The following is an 18,721-nucleotide window of genomic DNA, read 5'->3' on the forward strand; positions in this document are numbered from 1 at the left end:
TTATATAAATAAACATTAGAAAACAAACCATAATATAGCACGGCCTACTACAAATTGTTGCAAAAAATTGAAAAAGAATCAGTTAAATAGTAATGGGTCGTAAAAACTTTGTTAAAAAACATCAGTCTTCAAACGTATATTGTCAAAAATCATATAAAATCTTATATACAAGTCTTGTACTGGAATCATTAAATTAAAATAAATAAATTCTAACATCCTAGCAGACTAAAATCACACAAAGCTCTAGGTCTCTCACTACCTCATCTTGATAAGTTCGCGTGTGGCAAGGCGTGCGATAAGTTTAAAGTCTTCGTGTAGATGAGCACGCCAATATCGGCACCGACCCCATTGCTGAGCAGGGAAGTTAGGACTGGCGATGCCGTGGAAGATGCGTGCCACCGCGCGTCCGGTGAACGTTACGTCAATGTAGCTGTTGATGAGATTACGCACGTCCGCCACAATCTGGTCCTCGTTGGATAAACTCACCTGTGAAACACCCATAAAATTTAGCCAAGATATTATTAACTCTTTTGACTGTTTGCCAGCTTATATTAAAGATAGTCTCATTTTAATGTCAGAAACAAATAATAAAACGTTCAGAAAGTAAACAACGTTTTGGAATAAAATAACAAGCTTTACAAGAATCAAAATTTACTAAATTAAATTTGAAAGGGCAACTAAAATACTACTTTTTTACCAAGTCATTAAAGAAATTGAGGCATTTATCATAGCAGAGGACTGACTGGCTTTGATTACTCTGATTACTTTGACGTAGAATCCGGCTGCCTGCGATCTCAGCCACTCTGTGACAAGCAATTGGAGCACCTCGTAATTTAAGCACTATGCTGCAAAAATAAGTCTTCACTTGAGAAACAAATGCAATTCACTTGGAGCAGTGTCTGGTTAAGCGGAATCTTCTATTTAAATGTATGAAAGAAATCTTGTGTACAATTTTCTGTGAAAAGTCGGGCATTGTCATGTGAAATAAAAATGTTGGTCATCAATCAAGGTTTGGCCATCTCACATGCTTTAAGATAAATTTCTATTTAGATTTTTATTAAAGTTATGTCCAACAAAATATTATTAAAGTTGGCACCTCACAACCAGTGGTATTTTCAATTGCAGTGCACTTTTTAAACTTTAATATTGGGATAACGGGCAGCCCAACAAAATTTCCACTGACTCCTGGACAGTTATTGAGGAGGCAAAAAAGTTTGTGTTAGAAAGTGTGTGTACCAGACAAAAAAAATTGTTTACTTTCTGGCCCTAATATTTCCAATGAGAGAAATTTTTCTTTTGGTATGCTGATTAATAATTTCCATGCAATATTTTTCAGCAGTTAAACACAAATTAAATGAACTAATAGTTTGAAATATTTTTGTATAGTTCAAAAAAATTACTTAATAGCACAGTTAAGTTTTAGCTACAATATATAAGTATACTTCATACCTCTGGAAGCTGAAAGTTGTCTAAAAATGAGTCACTTGTAAAATATTGCCGAATATTGGATTTGAGTTCCTCACAGCGTTTGTCACCTACTTTGTCCATACATTCATCGACAGTTTGATGAGATACCCTGTGTAGACAAATCAATCATTAATGGAATGTAAAAAAACCATGTGGATACAAAAATTCAAGTCTTTTAATGTTTTTTTGGTATGGATGGGTAAAATCACAAAAATTGTGATAAATTTTCAATTGTAAATTTTACAGCAATGGGAGTTGTACCATTTATTTAATTATTTTAGAGTCAAAAGGACATTAATCAAAAATGTTTCAGCCGTTTTTGTGTAAATCATATTTTTGTTATTTTATTGAAAAATCTTGATTAAAAATAATATGAAAACAAAAACACGTGGAGATACCAATGATTTAGCACCCACAAACAAAATTTCATCAAAATCGGACCATAGGTGGGATCCGTAGTTTTGTACACACCCATCACTTCGTAAACCACTTTTTGGGTACAGGGGGACCCAAAACTAATATTTCCACCCTAAACTAAAACTAGAACCTTTGATAAAAACAATACTTTCTCCACATACTACATGCAAAGGTGGCGAAAGTTAATGGCAACAGCTGGTCAATAACAATAGGCTGTCAACTTCAATATTGAACCGGTTAGGTTTAACCTATGTTTGGAAACCATTTTTTACTTAAGCAGGATACTATTTACTGTATTAGAAGTTACTTACTGTGATAGTGTGGTGAAGGTTGCTTGCAGCTGACGTAGAGCTTGAGTCTCCTGTGTGTCCACACGGTCAGTAAGACTACCTAGTGTCGCGTCCAGTTGATCACCTGTCAGGTTACCCACCGCGATAACACGGAAACCCAAATCGAACAACTCCACTGTCAAGCCTGACTTGCGGGGCTGGCCGTCAACTTGAAATTACGATTCAAAATTAGAGACACACCACCAAGATCTTAGGACTGCAAAAGTTCAGGTTGAAGTTTGGCAATCAGTTGATGGTAAGGCTGGATTGTATTAAATGTTCAGGACGGGATATTTTCCCATTGCGACAAGGAAAATTTATATTTCTTTTTAAAATATCTATTCAAAATTCCTGCAAATAGCAATCATACAAAAATCCAATAATTATTTCACTTTTCTATAAAACCCAAGAATTTGGGTAAAAGTACATTGGTAACAAAAACCGACAACCAAAATATACACATTTGTAAAAATCACATACAGACAGACAGGAAGAAAATCAGACCTTTTAGACCCATGTTTATTTGATTTTCTTTTATTGTTTTGACTTGAGGAACAAATATACAAAAACGTTCCAGGGAGTTTGCAAACACCCTGTAAACAAATCCTGGTTGAAGATCAGGGAATAATGTTTACGCCTCACTACATTATTTTGACGAACTTCCCACGCAAGGATTTAGTCCAGAAAACAGCTGTTTGCCGCCAGCTTATTCAAATGGGGTTTCTTTGCGTACTACTGTACTGCAATGAGTTTTACCGGACACCAATCAGCTGATTATACTGTATTAAGTGAAAATGAGTGGTTATAAACAAAAACATAACCCCTAAGAGAGGTTATTACTAGTGATTTTTAGTCCTTTAGTTGGTGGAAATATATAAGGATTTGTACGGATTTAGTAGTATGGCGTAAACTATCGTACGTAACTCGTCCAAAATGTGTGTACTGGACTCGTATGGTAATCCCGTACTCGACTTCGTCTCGCACGGAAACGACCACACTCGTCCGGTAAACACTTATTTTCAGGACTAGTAACGTAATATACTATTTCGGAAATAAGATTTTATAAAATTTCAGTACCTGTTCATTTCTAACTGCAGCAATGCAAATGACACGTACACACAAATAAAATAGCTCACGCATAAAATCACAAATACAACCATTAAATTTAATTACTCTAAGAAGACAGACTCACAAATACACCCACAGCTAATTGTTAACAAAGTTTTGTCAAGAACACAGTAAAACTTCATTGTATGACAGTTTGGTTGGTAACGTTCTTTAAAACAGTCCATAATTGAATAGAAAATCTACTTTATTACATAGCCTAGTTTGATGTCACTCAAATAAAAAAATATCTGACCAACCTTTTGTCCATTCCAAAGCCTTGAGCTGTTGTTTGACTACTCCGCTGTCCCATTGGATGACGGACGCAACAGGGAAAATTGGGAATTCCAGCTTGGTCATCTTGTCCATACTGACTCCCTTCTGCGCCTCCATAGCTACAGCGACGGCTAACGGAGGGCACTGGCAACAACAGACTCAACGTAAAACCTGTTGTCTGTAGTAGACCGTGATTTATAAAGCATTGTAAGTTCTACACAGGTTTTTAACACCCTCAACCTGCAGACTAAGCGAATTTAAATTTGTCTGATTAGATTTTCTAGTATTTCCAGAAACAAGACATATTTATTTTTTCCCCATTTATATAATAATAGATTTTTAAAGATTGCTGCTACGGGGAAGGTAAAAAGTGTTTTTTTTTACTTCAGGTTAAATAGAAATAAATAAATTTTGCAAATTTGATCAACATATACCCATTAACAACTAACAAGTAAATTACAACAGTTTAGTTTTCTTTTTCTCCATAAGAATAACATAGGAATTAAAGTTTTTTTGGAATTTTCGCCCTACACCTTCAAGCCAGATTGCATTCACTGATACACATACACACATATATATATATATATAAAACAATTTGAACGAATAGTGTTTTTGGCCTCTAAGGACATAAGAGTAAAAAAAAGTATATTGGTCCCAGGTCTAGGTCTTACTGTGCCACCTATGGTAATAGCTACTTTCCTTGGGAAATTCGCTGAAACACAAGAGATGACTTGTAGAGTTTTACTTAGGGTAATGAAATCATCATGCATTTATATATTTTTCTCCACTTTATTTTAGCTTTGTATCCTTGAAAAAGGTAATGTTGGATACCTGCATTTCAATTTCATTCATTACTCCTCACCTCCTTTGCTGCCTGTCGGATCAGTTTAGGTCCCTTGTACGACAGGATGCGGCACTTAGTGTACGCGCGGTTGCACACTCGCACTCGAGCGCGTGCGTACAGCTCCAGGTAGCAGAGTAGAGTGTCAATGTTCTCCTCTGGTAGATCGAGCGCGGTCACAGTTTCCACCACAGAGAACGCCACCTCGTGACCAGTACAAGTCTCTCCGCAGTCACACGGCACAAACACCCTCTGCAGCAGCCGTCTGATGTTGTGTCTCTCTACAGAGTCTGCGTAGATGAACCGTCTCAGCTCGCTCAGGTCCCCACCCTGCACACAATATAAGGGATTAAGTAAATCCTTTATGGAAAACATAGCTCATTGTCCATCACCACGGCAATGGTGATAAATAATAATAACGGTTCTTGCTTGATCGGATAAAAGTCCAAACACCATTTAGTTCCCAATGTGAAAGGAAACCTAGATGCCAGATTGAGAATTACAAGACTGCAACTCTGACAAAAGATCAGATATCAGTAACAAAACAAAAATAATAAATTGCACATATAGAAAAATGTAATACCCCGCCACAGCAAACCTGCAGAAAATTTCCAAATTTCATTTAAATATGTCCATAGACAACCTGGCTACAACAGTATTTATTCTCCGTAAGAATAACATGGTAATTTTAAATTTACACTTATTTGGGATTTTTCAGTAACCGTTAGGCATACAACAACGCTTCAATATACTAAATTGTTGATTAAATACCTGAGTGTTTAGGAAGAGGTGACAATGAGCGATCTCTCCGTCTCGGCCAGCTCGACCGACCTCTTGCACGTATCGCTCATACGAGCTCGGCATGTTGTAGTGGACGATACCCTGGATATCCTGCTTGTTGATACCCATTCCAAACGCGACAGTCGCCACCACTATACGCGTTTTACCTGCAGCCAAACATCATATTTGTACAAACTGAATTATCTGTCTATTTTCTCATGTACATAATTTTAAACCGTACATTTTCAAATAATGATCATGCACTGTTACATTAACTTTTGGAATATGTAAAACTGCACCTAGCTGTCCTTGATCATTCCGCTTTTAATAATAGTTTCGGGGTTCGGCTAAAGAAAAAGCTGGTCTTGGTCAATTAGTAAGACTGCACTAAATATCTCAGCTCAATGTACAATCATTGTCTTACATTAGGGTTAAAATATGCAAAATTGTGTCCCTGTCTGGAGAGCATAATAATGGTTTATAGGAAAAACTAACCTAAGTCAATTTGTTAAATTAAAATATTATTGTAAAATTCAATTGCTTTGATTGAAAGAAAAGAATAATCTAACTGAAACCAAGATCAAGCGCAGTTATAAGTTGAAAGTGACTAACAATAAGTTTTCTTTTCAGTTTGGCTTGGTTAGTTAAAAAAGTTAGCGTATTTGAGAGAAACCAGTAATTCACAACAGCGCACTGTCCGTGGCTAAATTCAACTATGAGTGTTTTTATTCTTAAACCGGCAACAGCTTTGACTTGGGAACGGAACGTCGAGTTGTTGATTATTACCTGACATGAACGCCTTCTGTACGGCTCGTCTCCTGGCAGCCGTCAGCCCGGCGTGGTAAGCCTCAGCGTTCCAAGACAGCTTTCCTCTCTTCGCCTTCCCGTCTTCCTTGGACACATCCTATGAATGGACAAACCCAAGTTAAGACACCTGTTTACAAAATGGGGGATAAAAATACTGTTACGGTGTTGAAAATTAGAAAGCCATCTTGGGTGATAAAATTATGAAAATTCGAAAACTGTTTAAATGCATTGTTCCTACAAACACCAAAAACTTTAAACACTTTTAATTTTACAAATATCTGCAGGTATAAAAAGAAGTACAGTAGAACTCCAAGTATCACATTTGGATGGTTTGGAAATCGGAAATCGGTAAATTGGATTTTACTGAAATTTGGGGTGTTTTATTTCAAATAAGCCAAACTTTTACTATCGTAATCACAAGCTTCTGCAAAGATTTCAGGATCGAAAAATCACACTTCCGCCGGAATTGCCGAGGAAGACAATTATTTTTGGTGACCGCATGCTGATGTCTACAACACCGTGGAATATATTCAATATGTTGCCTCGATCGCATAAAACGAAAATGATGTTTTTTGTTACAGCGGAAGACAATGACAACGTCCACAAGACCTAGATTTTTACAAATCTGCCACAATGCCTTCTTTAATTGATTCTTATTGCTGTATTTTTAGGACAGTAACCATAACCAATTCTGAGCGACAATCCGGATAGTTGTCCAACTATTTCTTGGAGTTCTTCGGTAGAGTGATCTATTGATGCTGGTTTACCTGTAAACTTGTCCTGATGTAGGCAGCCAGACGCTGACACTCGTCTCTTCTTGTGCAGTAGACAATGATAGATCTACACTGACTGAACCTCTCTCCTTGCAACAGAGCTACCAATGCCTGGTCCCTGTCAAAATATAACACAGTTAATAGACAGGATGCTGCAGTTCATCAAGCATCTCAGATTCGACTGGCTCTGGGGCACCAAACAATGGCAAAAGGTCCACATGTGACTGACGTTAGGGTCTGCAGACTCAATCAATCAACATCATTAAGATTTTTATCAACTTACTCCTCATATGATTAGTTATGTGTTCAAGCCTCTAGGCGACTGTGATTTGTAGAATAAACGGATAGCAGCTGATTACCTTAGAAGTTGCAGGTAGGCCAGAGAACACAAAGAAGACACATAAATACAGTCTTCTGTGTTTTCCATGGTAAGCTAGCTACTAACCTTTCCTTTTAGTCCTCATGGTTAATTTTGTTTAAGGAATGGAAAGGCTTTAAGTCATTTGATTTTTAGAGAAGGGATTTTACAGGTAGGTTTGAAAAAGTCTAGATAGGTGTTGGCTATAGTTCACACAAAAGCCAGGAGTCACAGGAGACATAAAATAGTTTGTCCCCTGGAGGACTTTATCAAATGCAAAGAGTTGGACATGTGTATACTGTGCCTTTGGTCTGTTGTGTTTACCTGAACTCTTTCTACAGTAAGCTATCCCTAATAATTCACTACTGTACATTAATATTGCTGCAGCTTAATACAATAGACTTAACCCAAGAACGAGGCACTTATGTTACAAAAGATTGAGAATGAGAAAAATAAAAGCATTGGAGAAGAATGATCCAGGCCTAGATCAATCAAGAGTGTAGGGTTTTCTATAAATTCAGTTGAAAAGTGGTTGAACACAACCAATTCGTGCAATATCGATAAACACTGCAAAAACACATGGTTATGACTTTTTGGATACCTTTCTGACTGTCAACTTACTAGCTAATATTGAAAACTTTAGCAAACCAGGTCAAGCATACCTTTGCCTATCCCGTGACACAGTCAGTTGCAGGTTATTCGGCAGAGGAGTGTCTCGTATAACACCGTTTGTGATGTCAGTCAGTTCCAGAGCCTCACACACACTTGTGATGGTTGCGTGAGTCGCCGTCGCTGTTAGTCCAAGGAACGTCTTCACTCCAAATTTCTCTCTCAACACCTTGAATCACACTTCATTAAATTTGTCCTTCCTTTACACCTTAAGACTCTAGATAGAGGTATAAAAATCATTTCAGGGTACTAGAGGGTCACGGCATTATCACAGAGCTGACCATTAGTGTAGGTACTTGTTTTTGTGTGCGCCCTCAGTTTGAACTTCTACCTTTCCCAATTTGGTATGTGTTTAGTTTAGGAGATAAATGCCAAAGGAGGTTGTATGCAGTTTTTCAGCATTGTAGATGCTAAAACAGTATTTAGATTAGTAAGAGTCCTAAAGGTTTACAGAAGAAAATGTTGAAGACACGCTGAAGAGTATTCTAACCAATACCATACAATGTTTACAGCCGACAGCTGTTAACCTAAGTTTTTTGATACGGTGACTAAATTGTATATTATTTGATTTTTTATTGTAAGAAACACTTCCTTAACTGACTTATTGAAACGATAACTTATTGGAACTGAATTCATTGAATGTGTGAAGAACATTGAAGATAACATTTCAGAACTAAGAGCCAATCTTTATTACTGTATATTATCGTGATGTTACCACAAACTTGATAGATGATCACAATTTCACCTCAATCGCAGATTTAGAATCAGTATTGAATCATAAGCATGGGTGGACCGATGCTTCTACGTGACTGATGATTCTAGGCAAAAATCTCAAACAAACAAATAAGTCATGAATTATCAAGCTTGTTTTGAGGAATCGCCCCATCCCTATTCTTAAGGTTTAGCGGGGAAATTCTGGTTGACAAAATACACGGCTCAGTCTTAAGAACTTGTGGAACCCTAAATAAATACAAATAGAGAATAATAAAAACTTTCCTCCTAGATTGTCATAATAAAGTTGACTCTATTCCAATATTATATTGAACTTGCTATAGAAAAGCCAAAATTCTTGTTACTCGTATTACAAATTACAAGAGTAAGTTTTAACATTATTACAGTACCTACAAAAATAATCTCATCTCATTCCATTACGTACCTGGCAAAGTGTGAGATACGACGGTCTGAAGTTATGACTCCACTGTGAGATGCAGTGAGCCTCGTCGATACAAGCGAAAGCGACGGGCGGCATACAACGTAGCAGCTCACTGATGCGATCTCCCTGCGACAACGCCTCCGGGGACACCAGCAGGGCATGCAGGCTGTTGCTGCGTAACTGGTCCATAACAGCGTTGCGTACTGCGGGTGTCTGCGCTGTGTGGAGACACGCCACTCGTAGACAGGGCGAGCCGCACACCACCTGGCGCAAAACATCAGTGGTTCATACAACATAAGCAATTGAATAACAAACGTTTTTGTAGATTGTGCATTTTAAGGGATTAGATTTCAGAAAATTACGAGTCCATGGGTTAATAGGTTCACAATAAAAGCCAACTACTGGACAACTACCATCATTTCCCTCTTTAACCTACTATCTGCAGAAGTCTTATCCTGTGACAGTTGGGACAAAATCTTACTGTTCAAAGGAAGCAGTGAACTTTGCTCAATGGCTCATATTACAATAGTGGGGGGAGGGGGGGAATTGATCCTGGTCAAAGATACAAGTGATCTCAGTCAGTAATAAAGCTACGCATGGCGTTCCCCCTCTATTTTACGCTCATAATTGGGTTGTAACGCACACAATTGCGTCCCAGCATTGCTACCTTATTTGGTATAAGAATCGGGGTAATAGGTAAAAGTAATAGAATTTAAATTGGGATTGACACAGAATTAGTTAATTTGGTCTTAGTGAAGAGTTACATATGAATCATATGATTAGGGATTGTTCTTTGCCGACACTTCTTGTTTCTATGGTAGTGTCGATGCATATTTCTACACGAGTTAACATAACCAATCTGTGTAGTTAAGGATTAAAATATAAAGATAAATAATTAGTAATAGACATTGATAATGGTTAATGCTAGTGCAAGCTATAAGATCCTTTAATATGCCACAAAATATGCTCTTAGGCCAGTATAATACAACTTTTTAAAGAACTTAGGCTCATCCTTCACTTCAGTTCCCCATCTCAATTGATGATAATGATTTAAGGCTTACCAACTCATTTTAATCTATTCTAACTTTGAATGATCGTTTTAATGTAAAGTAACCCAGTTGGGGAGCGAGCTGGTATAGTTGTAGAGCAAGGGACTTCGGTCCCGGGTTCAAATCTCACCAAATCACCAATGGAATTTGTTTAAGTGATAACACTGCAACCCCTAGGTCTGAACTTATATGGAAAACAAATCCGGACGAGAGCCCAAAGTCCTAAAAAAATAATTAAAAAAGTAAAGTTATTTTAGTTAAAAACTTCCTCCATGAATTAATCACTCAAGATATTTTTCTCCTAAAACAGGGTGAAAAATCACAATAACCAGTCATGCAACATTAAGACTCAGTCTCTTATTTCAAGTTTCCATAACATACAGATTAATCACAAAGTTTGATCCATTAAGCTACCTGATCCTCCATCAAGGACACCAACGGAGAGACGACCAGAGTGATTCTACCTTGCATTTTGTGGTAGAGAAACGCAGGCAGCTGGTAACAAAGTGACTTGCCAGATCCTGTAGACAGAGTCACTAGCGTACTGAGGCCGGACATTACTCTCATCACAGCGGCCTCTTGTCCCGGCCTCCACGTCTGGTGGCCAAACTGTAATAGGGCGTCAAGCACCGCCAGTGGAGTGTCTACAACAACACAAACTCTGTATATGTAACAACACACTCTCACAGTTTCTCACAGCGGCCTCTTGTCCCGGCCTCCACGTCTGGTGGCCAAACTGTAATAGGGCATCAAGCACCGCCAGTGGAGTGTCTACAACGACACAAACTCTGTATATGTAACAACACACTCTCACTGCGGCCTCTTGTCCCGGCCTCCATGTCTGGTGGCCAAACTTAGTCTTTCTCTCATATTTGCCTTAAAATACCCTCTGTGTGTCGGCTTCATATTTCTAATCTACATGGTGTGGGGAGCGAGCTGGTCTAGTTGTAGAGCGTGGGACTTTGTCCCCGAGGTCTTGGGTTCTAATCCTGCCAATCACAAATAAATTTTTATTTTATCTAAGTGACCCTCATAAATTATTTTATAAAATGATTATGATGTTAATGGTAATTTATAAATTTATGATGCTGTGACCCTCTAGGCTTAGTCCAGAGTATGAAAACATTTCCAGGCTAGAACCTAGCATCCTAGGATTTGAAGGTGGGACGTAAAAAATCTATATGGTGTCGTACATAAAGTTATAATATTTTGGTTAAGGTGGTCTGCATTTTCTTGAAAAACATTGAACCTTTATGTTATTCATAATTTTATCATCCATATTTTTGTATTACATGAAAGTCACAAAAGTAGCCCAAGTCAAGTAACATTTTGGTTGTTAGCTAGTATTTCAGCATTTCCCAATTTCAATAGCAACCCTGACTTAAAAATGTTATATATGCCTAATCCACATCATTTGAGAATGTATAGGCCTAGTCTTATTTTATGCTAGAAGCAACTTAAAACCCAGCCAACAACAAACAACTTACCAATGACTGAGCCATCTTCACTCAGGTTGAATATCGGCTCCTGTTTGGTCAGAAGTCTCTCTATGTCGTCAGAGTTCACTGGTTGCGGAGGAGCCAAACACAGGTCTGCATTTTCACTTACAATCTGGGAAAAAAACACTAAAATAAAAATAGGCTGCCGTACAAGTACATGGTACTAAGTAACATGGCTAAGTACATGGCTGGTAAGTTCTTGGCCTGTCCTGATAGTTTATTGTATCATTAATCCTTAAATACATTTTTTTTTGGTACAAAATTCTTTGTATGAATGAAAAAACAGTACTCACATTGGCTGGTAGTTCGTTTGCAAAACGTTTGACCACAAGCTTTTTGGAAGCCTCAAGTGCCATTTCCTCCGCTTCTTGGAGGGTCGGAAATGGACTTTCTTCTTGTTCTTCTACATCTTCTAGAGGAAGAAGTTGGTCACAAGCTGAATAAAATACAAACATTTAACTTATTTTTTATGTTTACAAGAAAAACACTAGATTTGGTTATAAAATGGTTAATAGTTAGAAAGAGTCTAGGTAATCTAAAACATTTGCATGATGTTTTCCATAGTAGGCCAACTGCTGTTGTTTATCAGCCTTATTTGACCAAAGTTAAACAAATTTTAATGCAGATCATGGTGACTGAACAAGAGATTATCAAACTAATAGGCGAAGTCCTTACGAGACTATCAAGGACCACGGCCAGCCCTGGAAATCTGAAACATGCTCTGCAAGCAAAGTTTCCTCAAATTCAATCAGTGTCACCTTGGAAGCTGGTGAACACCTTCTGCCTACAGTATTGGCCCCCGTTGTGCAAAAATTTATATTTTACGAGATTCTACACACTTCTTCAATCACTAATGCACATTTTTAATGTCGAGCCACTTTTCTGCACGCGTATCTGTCTACTGGCAACATTATCACTTGGTGGGAACGTCAATTGTCTTTCATACAATTTTTGCTAAACTATGACCAGACTAATGGACCTATAGAGGTTGGTACCAGATAGAATGGTAGTGAAGTAAGAAAGACCTTGGTCTCAGATATGAATTAAAGTCGTGTAAAATGCTTGATAAGAGAAAGTCATTTGTTTCGTTTTGAAAGTAATATTTCAGAAATATTATAAAAAGTCCTCACATAATAAATTCTGATGCTTGCTCCACTCGATTAAGTTGGTACTGGCAGTACTACCTAATAACCCTATGAGGAAAACGTACATTTTTACCAGTATGCGATTAGAACCAGTAAAAACTACTTTTTCCATTACTGAATAATTGAAGTTTTTAATCAATCAGTAGAATAGGCATCAGTATAAGATACAGGTAAGAATAACCTAATACCAAACTAGCATGTTCATGTGATATTATGTTATGGTAAAATGTCAGTAACTTCCATCCCTACAAAGTATAGTTACAGGCTATGGTACCTATTACATGTTTCCTTACCTTTCATACAATTCTTGGCGTAGTGGCCGATGTCGCCACATTTAAAACATTTATATACACTACTTCCTTCACCCCCGTAACTTGAGGATTTTTTCATATCCTTCCACTTTTGTTTCTTGTACTTTTGGAAAGTCATGGTTTTTTTACCACGAACATAAGTTTTCTTTTTTATGTTTATCTTGACAAAGTTCTCGTTGGCTTTTCCAGAAGTGATTTTCTTTTCAAAAATTTCCTTTTGCTTCTCTTCTTTAGATTTGGGGGTAGAATCCTTTTTAGGCTTTGACAACTTATTTTGAATTTCTACTAATTGAGCCATCCGATGCATTATACGATCCTCTTTACTTAGTATTTCTTTAGCAGGAATATCTGTCGCTACAAATACATCCTTACCCGTAACTGTATCTCCAACCACAGAGCAATCCATTTTTAGCTTTTTACATTCACTAACCTCAATCTCACCGTCGGTTTGCTTGATATCCCTCTTGTCCAACTGTAATATTTTAGAATCAGAATTGACACGAGTAAAATAACTTAAACTAGAACTGGTCCTTTTGAGATCACTATTTGATGTGTTCAATGATAACCTACTAACTGAAGAAGTTCTACAGAATCTTGTAAAAGAGGAAAATGATCTACTCTTGTCATCTTCTGAATCACTATCACAGACTACATCGTCATCACTGTCTTGACTAGTCGGCGCGGGAGACGATCGAGGATCTCCACTCACTACACTAGAGTCTCCTAGATCAATACCAGAGTCACTAGAGTTCGGAACTTCTGAGCTGGACATTTTTTCTAGCCGATCCAACCAACCTTTATCAACTGATCGATTTGCAAGTGGCTTTGACATGTTGGATAGTAATGTTTTCTGAAGGATACTAACAGGTTGGCACTGCTTTTGGGATGATGAAGTATTAACTATTTTAAATTTACTATTATTCGAATCTAAAAACTGTGAGTTTTGGTCCTCGATGGGAGCAGGCGTGTCTTTCCCCTCTTGAACACTTGTGTCACCACTATTCAGTGATACCTCAGGTTGGGAGAAACTTTGGTTTGCATCGGTTAATACTGAATTATCTATCAAAGAATTATCACTTGGTACATCACTGGTAGATTTTTCTCTACGTATAAAGGACTTTCTGGGGTTTCTAATCTTAAAATTTGCACCGGCGAATAGTTTAGCTGTAAAACGAGAAAGTACAGCCGGTTTGTCAATTTTAGGTTTCTTTGGTTCAACTTCCTTTTTTGCAATACTTAAATGTGGACCCCAAACTGAATCTTCATTTTTACTATTTTTATTTTCTTCTGTACTTTGAATTTTATCGTTACTTATTACAGAATTAGTTGTTGTTTCATTAACGGGTATTGTGGAAGAGATCGCAGTAGTAATATTTTCACATCTTGTCTCCTCAGCTTGATCACTTGGTGTGATTTTGTTATTTAGTGAAGTATCGAACCCTAGAGTTGAATCTTCAAGGTTGTTTATTCCCGCATCTGTGCCGCCTTGTGAACAACTAATAGAAGAAAATGAAAATCCATCCATAGTATCTTCATCTCCAAAACTCACATCAACTAAACTTGTTTCTAAAGATATAGTTTTTAGTTTCCAATAGGTTTTGTAGGCTTCCTTTATGTGTGATGGTGCATTCTTGATGTCAGTCTGTAACAAATACATTGATATTATAATTTAAATATTTTTGTAAGATCAAATAGCTTATAAGTGTAGTTTATTTCAGTAAACATCTAGGCCTATGAATGTTAAAACTTTTACAAAAGATCCAAACATTTCAAATTATTGTGTCCCCTGTAAGTTATTAGTGTGTTTATCCAAATGTAACTTGGAATGTTGAAATACATTGGCTTTTATCCATTCCACAATAAAAGAATGACTACAAATAATGATTAAAAATGTCACGACACATTTACTAGGTTTGAACCCGATATGTCTATATCGTAATCCCGTAATCGGTAAATATAAAAACTTTGAGACTTAGGCCTAAACATATTCTGCACTCAAACTACACAGACAAAATGTAGGCCTACCTATGCTCGATTTTGATCAATGATCACCAACTTGTAATAGCCATTTAACAAGAACTTGATAGATACTTGGATTCTACATTGGTGACTGACAAAATCGGAATATATTGTATCAAGTAGATGGGTATGGGCATTTTGTTTTGTGTAATGTGTCTGAAACAATAAAGTATTTTTCTGAAAAAAAAAAGTAAAAGATGGGCTTAGATAGCTTAAAAAAAACAAGACTTGCCACTAAGTTAGGACTTACCTTGGACGGAACTGTTCCATTAGATTGCTTAAACTCACTCTCCCATTTCTTTACTTTATATTTGCTCTTTAGGTATTTCCTCTTTGATGCCTCGTCCATTTTCAGCTAAGTTGATTGGCCTATAACAACAATTTGTTAACTTAGGCCTAAGTTAAATATTAGTTTAAAAAAAAAATATTTGACTATAAACTAAGTTGCTGTACGGCAATTAGGGTGCTTATAAGTCAATAAGTCATTTATTTAACCAAGAAAAGATTTTAGGGTTTTTTTAAATTTTAGATGGTTTGATACCTACTGCTTTGAGGTGAGAGGGAAGATGGTTGAACATTTTTATTGCATTATATCGGAGATGGTTTTGAAAGAAGGAAGTGTGGTGTCTAGGAACTGGGAGGGTATTTGTGGATCTCAAACTATAATGATGGTCTGTTGGAGTGTTAAACTTGCCAGTGTTTTGGTGCAGAAAGGATAATGTCTGCTAGATGTAGAGACATGGGGACGTTAATATTTCGGATGATAGAAAAACTGGTTTACAAGTCTGACATCTATTCATTGAAAAGATGGCTCTGATTGCCCTCTTTTGAAGGCGGAATAAAAACAGAGTTCTTTTGTTCTCACACCCCCAGATGGGCAAGGCGTACACGAGATGAGGGAAGATGAGACCGTAATAAGCAGAAAGAAGGACATCGGGCTTAGATAGCTTTGCAAGGGTGCGGATGGCAAATATCCCTGAACTTACCCTAATGATGATGTATTGAATGTGGTCATGGAAATTAATCTTCTCATCTAAGATCAGCCCAAGAAACCGTGTCTTCTCTATTGGGTGTACTGGAACTTCATCCAAGTGAAAACTAAAATACTTAGAAGAGTTTATTGAAAGCAGATTATTCTCAAACCACTGAACTAGCTTGTTGGCTTCAGAGAATGTCAATTGCTCAAGAGTCTCTACATCAGGGCTGGACAAGGAAAGAGATGTATTGTTGGCATAAAGAATGGTCCTAGCCGATTTAACACCCATGGGAAGGTCGTTAATAAACAGGAGAAAAAGTGTAGGGCCTAAGATGGAGCCCTGGGGCACACCTTATAATTTAAACGTACAGCTCACTACACAACGTTTTGAAGTGAAAATCACATCATATAATCCATAATGACTCCTGGAAGCGAGAATCCCTTCGGTAGTACGGTCGGAAATGCGACGCAGCCTCGGCGCACCAGTGAATCAGCGAACGCAGTAGCATTAAAATATTTTCCAGTCTTGACAACAGCAAAACAGCGGTGGTGGATGGTGCTGTGTTACCCTGAGAGTGGACGTAGTTCGCTGAAAAACTCACAGATAGCAGCACTGCCTGGATCCGAAGCCAGTGTCTATGTAATGTGGCTCGAAGAGAGAAAATCCCTGAAAACGGGACAAAAAGCGTTGCCAGACGGGATTTTACAGGAAATTGTACTACCAACCTAAACCCAACCTACACCAAATTAAAGTACCAGTAGCCCACAACATGCTGATATAAACTTAGTTTAGTTGATCCCCGATTAAATGCATGGAGGTCACAATAGACCAACTTATATAACACTGCACTGTTACTCTGACTGGAGTCGTAACTTACGCACTCTGTGCCAGAACAGCATGACTCCGATCGGAGTCGTCAGCAGCGAACGTGTTAACTTAGGCATATTAGCCTAGATAGGCCTACAAATTTGTATCAACATTGACTTAGACGACAACGTCAGGGTAAAATATTGCTCAACTGTATCATTGCTGTAATTAAGTTACGTAAAAGAGAGGGGTAATTTTTTAGGAGATGGACAGTAACTTGGCCTTTGAATTTGTTTTGCGCCCCGATTTCCAATAAAATAAGCCTGTTATGGTAGGCCTATATTTAAATTCTTAATTTTTAAAATCTTAAAAGCTTGTTATAATTACCAAGTTAATTGTCCTTAGCCTTTCTAGGCCTGATTATCAACATTATGAATTTAGAAAAAGAGATGTGTTAGAAATGTACGGTAACCATAGGTATACCTAACCAAGTTAAAGAAACATTAAAAATAAAAGTTAGTAGGGATAAAGGTAGCCTATGTAAATTTTCATATAAGCACTAAGCAGTTTACCACGTAATTTTACAACGAATAAGCCTAGAGGCGTACTTTAAGCTAGGCTAGGTTGCAAATTCGTAGGCCTAGTCCTGTAAACAACAGATGGTTTGGTGAACTTTTTAGATTTAGGTAACTAAAACGACAAAACTAAAGCTGAAAATAAAATGTCATTAAACTTACTTGCAGCCGTTTCTCAATGATATTGTACACGTAATAAATAATAATAAGTAGGCAAATGTCCTGGCACATAGATTTACTAACACAACACAACACGGATCTAGGGCTAGGGCTAGGGTAGTGAAAGAAAAACTTAGGCAGGCAGGGGCAGGAGGCAGGCCTTTCTTTCATTCATCTCATGTCATGATGGCTAGCAGATTGCTTTCATTTTTCTTTTCAGTTTCATGTGATAGTGACAGTCGGACAGAACGAAATTTGGCGGGATAAATACAGAAATGTCAAAGCCAACGGAATAGAAGGAAGGACAGTCTAAATCAAGGCGTATAAAAGAGTCTTAATCGTCAATTTCCACATTTTCATATTGTTGATATTCTATATCAAAATATACTGTACGTATGTCTTTTGATAAAACAATTTTTTTTTTTTAAGATGTTGGCGGCTTTTTTTAACCTTGCATTTGCCCGTCCACATAGACTAAGCGCCCGTGCGTGGATCGTTTACAGCATAGCAAGGAGTAAGCCGGTACAGTACAAAGGTGAACTGTACTGATAAATTTTAGCGGCAGTGACCAGGATCCGAACCCACGACATCGCTGCCTTGGGCCCGAAGTCCGTGACGCTACCGACTGAGCCACCGACTCACTAACAATGAAATGTATATCTGTCAGTCACTTCTTGGTTATTCAATTGACATGGGATCAAGGGATCATACAAGTAGGATTTTCATGTGGCTATATTTAAGTTTAAGCAAATAAAGACATTTCATTTCGTCATTATACATTTTATAATAAACATGCAAAACTGACGACTATCCGGTCTCCACGACTGTGGAGTGCCGATGTAACATGTATGACACATTAGTTCCTTTTCATAATACTATTTTTAATAATAATTTTAATAATACCATAGACTAATCAACACAAGTAGACTCCTCATCCCATTGTACATTTTGAAGCTTGTTTTTTGTGTCTAGTTCATGTACGTCCACACAGATCGCTAGTGTAGACAAAATTGTGTTTCTATTATTTAAGGGTTATATTCATGATTTGTGCTTTACTATTTGGTTATATGACTAGAAGACCAGTTATTGTATATGATTATGCCGTTTTATTTGGTTAAATGATGTGTTAAATTACTGAAATATCAATAAACAAATTGTAAACAAAACATAACCTCTACAGTTGGACGTACAGAACTAACAATAAAA

General features: G+C 37.3%; 1 protein-coding gene across 1 annotated transcript; it reads right to left on the reverse strand.

The window, feature by feature from the left end:
* Positions 1–90: 90 nt before the first annotated feature.
* LOC128995394 (ATP-dependent DNA helicase Q4-like) lies at positions 91–17,603 on the reverse strand. The gene is made up of 16 exons (XM_054420403.1): positions 17,519–17,603; positions 15,248–15,366; positions 12,961–14,620; positions 11,816–11,958; positions 11,511–11,634; positions 10,438–10,667; positions 8,978–9,238; positions 7,815–7,990; positions 6,789–6,912; positions 6,001–6,118; positions 5,206–5,381; positions 4,456–4,764; positions 3,578–3,737; positions 2,196–2,382; positions 1,450–1,576; positions 91–486 (listed from the first exon to the last, which is right to left on the reverse strand). Exons 2-16 carry the CDS (start codon positions 15,344–15,346, stop codon positions 256–258), a joined length of 4,125 nt encoding a protein of 1,374 aa, XP_054276378.1. The 5' UTR covers positions 15,347–15,366; positions 17,519–17,603; the 3' UTR covers positions 91–255.
* Between the last annotated feature and the right edge of the window lie 1,118 nt (positions 17,604–18,721).

The sequence above is a fragment of the Macrosteles quadrilineatus genome, unplaced genomic scaffold, assembly GCF_028750875.1.
Source record: "Macrosteles quadrilineatus isolate MER2022 unplaced genomic scaffold, UCM_ALF_1.0 Scaffold_5__1_contigs__length_97177068, whole genome shotgun sequence".
NCBI lineage: Eukaryota > Metazoa > Arthropoda > Insecta > Hemiptera > Cicadellidae > Macrosteles > Macrosteles quadrilineatus.

Coding starts and splice junctions, on each gene's coding strand:
- LOC128995394 (XM_054420403.1), bottom strand. CDS start 15,346: ATGGACGAGGCATCAAAGAGGAAATACCTAAAGAGCAAATATAAAGTA. Junction 14,621..15,247: donor ATGGAACAGTTCCGTCCAAG/GTAAGTCCTAAC, acceptor TATTTGTTACAG/ACTGACATCAAGAATGCACC. Junction 2,383..3,577: donor GGCTTTGGAATGGACAAAAG/GTTGGTCAGATA, acceptor CGTAATTTCAAG/TTGACGGCCAGCCCCGCAAG.